The sequence below is a fragment of the Leptonychotes weddellii genome, unplaced genomic scaffold (assembly GCF_054177405.1).
Source record: "Leptonychotes weddellii isolate Sample4059 unplaced genomic scaffold, ASM5417740v2 HiC_scaffold_20354, whole genome shotgun sequence".
NCBI classification, from domain to species: domain Eukaryota; kingdom Metazoa; phylum Chordata; class Mammalia; order Carnivora; family Phocidae; genus Leptonychotes; species Leptonychotes weddellii.
Genome location: NW_027790130.1, coordinates 1 through 3,294, shown reverse-complemented (window position 1 = coordinate 3,294; position 3,294 = coordinate 1). Strand labels below are relative to the sequence as shown.

Sequence of the window (3,294 nt, the reverse complement as noted above, 5' to 3'; positions counted from 1 at the left end):
CTCACCGAGGAGATGCTGGTGTGGTTGGCCATCATGAGCCCACTGACCCGGTGGGCCGAAGGCAGGTAGGGAGACTTCCTCGACAGGGCCACCTGGATGCTGGCAGGGCCCCAGGGGATGAAGTTGGCCAGCTTCCGTTCCCGGATCCTCTGCAGACTCTTGTGGACCTGGGGGGAGGGGGTGCACACAACGCACAACAGTGGTGGTGGTAGCCTCTCCTCTACCCCGTGGCTTCCGGGGGTGGCACGAAGGGGCCTCACCTACCTGGGTGGGGTCCACCTCCCCCTGGATGATGTTGAGGATGGCGATGTAGCAGTGATTGGTCTGGCGATCCCGGCCTGTGGACACCATCACGTTCTTGGGCTGCAGCAGCCGCCTCATGACATCCAGGACCGTGGTCTTCCTCACGCTGGCCACCTGAGGGGACAGCGGGCCCCAGGGCCCAGGCCAATGCCTGAGCCCCATCAGACTCGGGCTAGTGCGGTCTCTTGGGGAAGTGTCTCGAGACGCAGGTCTGCACTGAGCCTCTCTGCTCTGGGACCAGGAGAGAGGTTCTTAGCCCTCCTCAGCTCAGCAAGGGCATGCCCCTGTGCGGGAGCGTCCGCAGACCCCACAGAGCCCGGGCCCTGCGGGGAGCCAGGGGCAGAGGGGAGAGGAGGGCAGGTCAGCGTGGAGTCGGACGGTCCGTACCAGTCCCCGAGCACAGAGCCTCTGGGGGCCTCAAAGGGCAGCTCCCGGGGCAGCAGGGGGAGAGAAAGGCGAGGGCAGGGCCTGCCGGGGCTGCTCCTACCGACTGGTCCGTGGTGAGCGGGGTGTAGCCCGTCATGAGGAAGTGGAGTCGAGGAGTGGGGATGAGCGAGGCGATGAGGCCGATGAGGTCGTTGTTCATGTAGCCGGGGTAGCGCAGGGTGGTGGTGCTGGCTGACATGATGGTGGACACCTGCGGACGGCAGCGCGCGTCGTGGGCCGCGGCCCCGGGGACAGGGCTCCCTTCCCGAGACGACACTCCGGTGAGGGGGGGCTCCAGCCCAGGGAGTCCAGGAGTGGGGGCTCACCAGCTGGTTGATCTGGGAGAAAGACGGGTTCTGGATGTGCAGGCGGTCGGTGGCGATCCGGTTCAGGGCTGTGTTGTCCAGCACCACCTGGGGGGGGGGGGGGACAGAAGAGGGTCACGGCACCTTTTTGAGGAGAAAGCGGGCAGAGAGATAAGTTATTAGCTTAGCCCCCTCTAAACTCCAAAGCCAGGACGTAGGTGTGTTAGCTTTAAAAAGGGGCACTGTCTCAGGGGCATCACAAGACACTTTTCTACCCCCCAGTAAACAAATGGGATTGTCCCCATGTGCCATTCACTGTGCCTGGCTCTGGAGATACATGGCGGATAAAACAGGCACGGTCTGTGCCTCTCACAGAAAAGTATAGTTACAGCCTGAAATACGTACAAAGGAATTTGACCTTGAATGGGCGGTCAGGGAAGATTTGACTAAGAAAGTGACCCTTGGGCTGAGAATTTAAGCATGAATAGGCATTAAATAGGCTAACTGGGGACATATGTCAGGGGGTATACACTTTCTTGAGAGCCTTACTGCCTAAAGGGACTATAAGCAACTTGGAGTCAAGTCCTTAGTTCATAATTTGGGCCACCGGGTATGGCTTTGTTGGTCCTCTGTTCTCTGGGCAGGGGCTTGTGAAGGTCAGGTGTCCATGTCTCACTGGTTTGAGGAGGTAGATCAAAGCCCCCTACTCCCTTCTCCGGTGCTCACCACACAGTCTGCGTTCTGGGTCAGCCTCTTGAGCGTGAGCAGGGAGTTATAGGGCTGGACCACCACATCGCTCATCTCGTCCTGGTTGGGAAACACTGAGTACGTCTGCACCAGCTTCTTGGGGTACCTGGGGGTGAAGAAGAGGGAAAAGGGAACGTGACACAGTGAATTGGAAGGACTCCCATCACTGCCTATCTTGGTCTTCTCTAGAGCTAACAGGGCCATTCCTTTCCAAGCGTCACCAAGCTCTTGGTACAAAAGGGGGGGCCAGGGCAGAACTGAGTGCTCAGAGCCCAGAGTCAAAAAGGAATAAACCTAAAGCATCAAACCCATCAAACCCTTAAGGTCCCTCCTCTCCCTAGGCAAACCCACTCTTGGGTGTTCTTGCTTCCAAGATGTTCCCTGGATGGCCAGGCTCTGTTCCTACCAATGACTCAAAGCCACAGTGCCAGGCCTTCCAGTCCAAGAGAAAAAAAGGGATAAAAAGGAAAAACCTTACCCAGGGAACCAGGGCTAATGCCCTCTCCCCAAACATAGGCTTACCTGTCATTCAGTCGTTCGAGAAGGTAGGAGCCCAGGCCAGAACCTGTCCCCCCAGCGATGGAATGACACAGCACGAAGCCCTGCATGGGGAGGGATGGAGAGGCAGTCTCCAGGGATGTGGGGGAGAGGCTTCAGGCTTGTCTCATTCCCCACTCCCAACACACTCATGTCTCAAGGCTTCTTCTGTGTCCATCCAGGCTGACACTGCTTGGGAAGGAAGACTCATGCCTAAGGAGCTGATGCCATCCAGATTAGGATCTCCTTGAGGACAAGTACTGTACCTTATTTACTTTGATATCTCACATAGGATACTCAAAAAATTAGTTTTGAATAGAATTGCCCCATCACACCACCTGTTCAGGTACGTCCTGACCTTTCCCCAGCACTTTTCAGCCTTGTTTTCCCTTCAGCGGGGCAGAGCCTCACCTCTAAGCTGTCACTTCCATCTGCTTCTCGGTCTATGATGTCAAAAATGTCTTCGTGGATTTTCTCGCCCTGTAGAGAGAGACATGGGAGGGAGGGTCAGGATGAAGGTTCTGAGGAGTATCTCTTTTCAGCACCAAGAACTCAACCCTGGGACAAGCAGAGCCTCGGCCGTGACCCTCAACCCAAAAAAGCTATTTTGCAAATGATTTGCAGTCTGCATAAACCTCTCCCTGGCTGTCCCTCTTGTCAGGGTATCCCTTCGTCTCTTATTTATTGTCAGTCTGGTCTAGTCAAATCCCCAGGCTGCCTGAGCCTGCCTTGCCCTGGGGAGGGAACATCAGGGGTTTCTGGGATGGCCACCCAGATACCTGCGAGAATCCACTGGCCCAGTTGTTGCCAGCCCCTCCGCCATGCTCCGACAGGTAGATGTTCTCTGGGTTGTAGAGCTTGGCATAGGGGGAGTTGAGGATGGAGTGGATCACCCGGGGCTCCAGGTCCAGCAGCACCGCCCTGGGGATGTAGTGCTCATCGTCTGCCTGTCAAGGGGCATCCAGCAAGGGGGCCC

At 57.0% G+C, this 3,294-nt stretch overlaps 1 protein-coding gene across 1 annotated transcript; it reads right to left on the bottom strand.

Annotated features, from left to right (window-relative positions):
• Positions 1-5: 5 nt before the first annotated feature.
• Positions 6-3,268, bottom strand: LOC102746393 (tubulin gamma-2 chain; the record flags this gene model as incomplete). The annotated part of the gene is made up of 8 exons (XM_081810218.1): positions 6-167; positions 265-417; positions 791-940; positions 1,056-1,142; positions 1,761-1,887; positions 2,304-2,383; positions 2,730-2,798; positions 3,098-3,268. Coding segments are annotated over 8 exons (999 nt in total), but the record flags the coding sequence as incomplete, so codon positions are not given.
• Between the last annotated feature and the right edge of the window lie 26 nt (positions 3,269-3,294).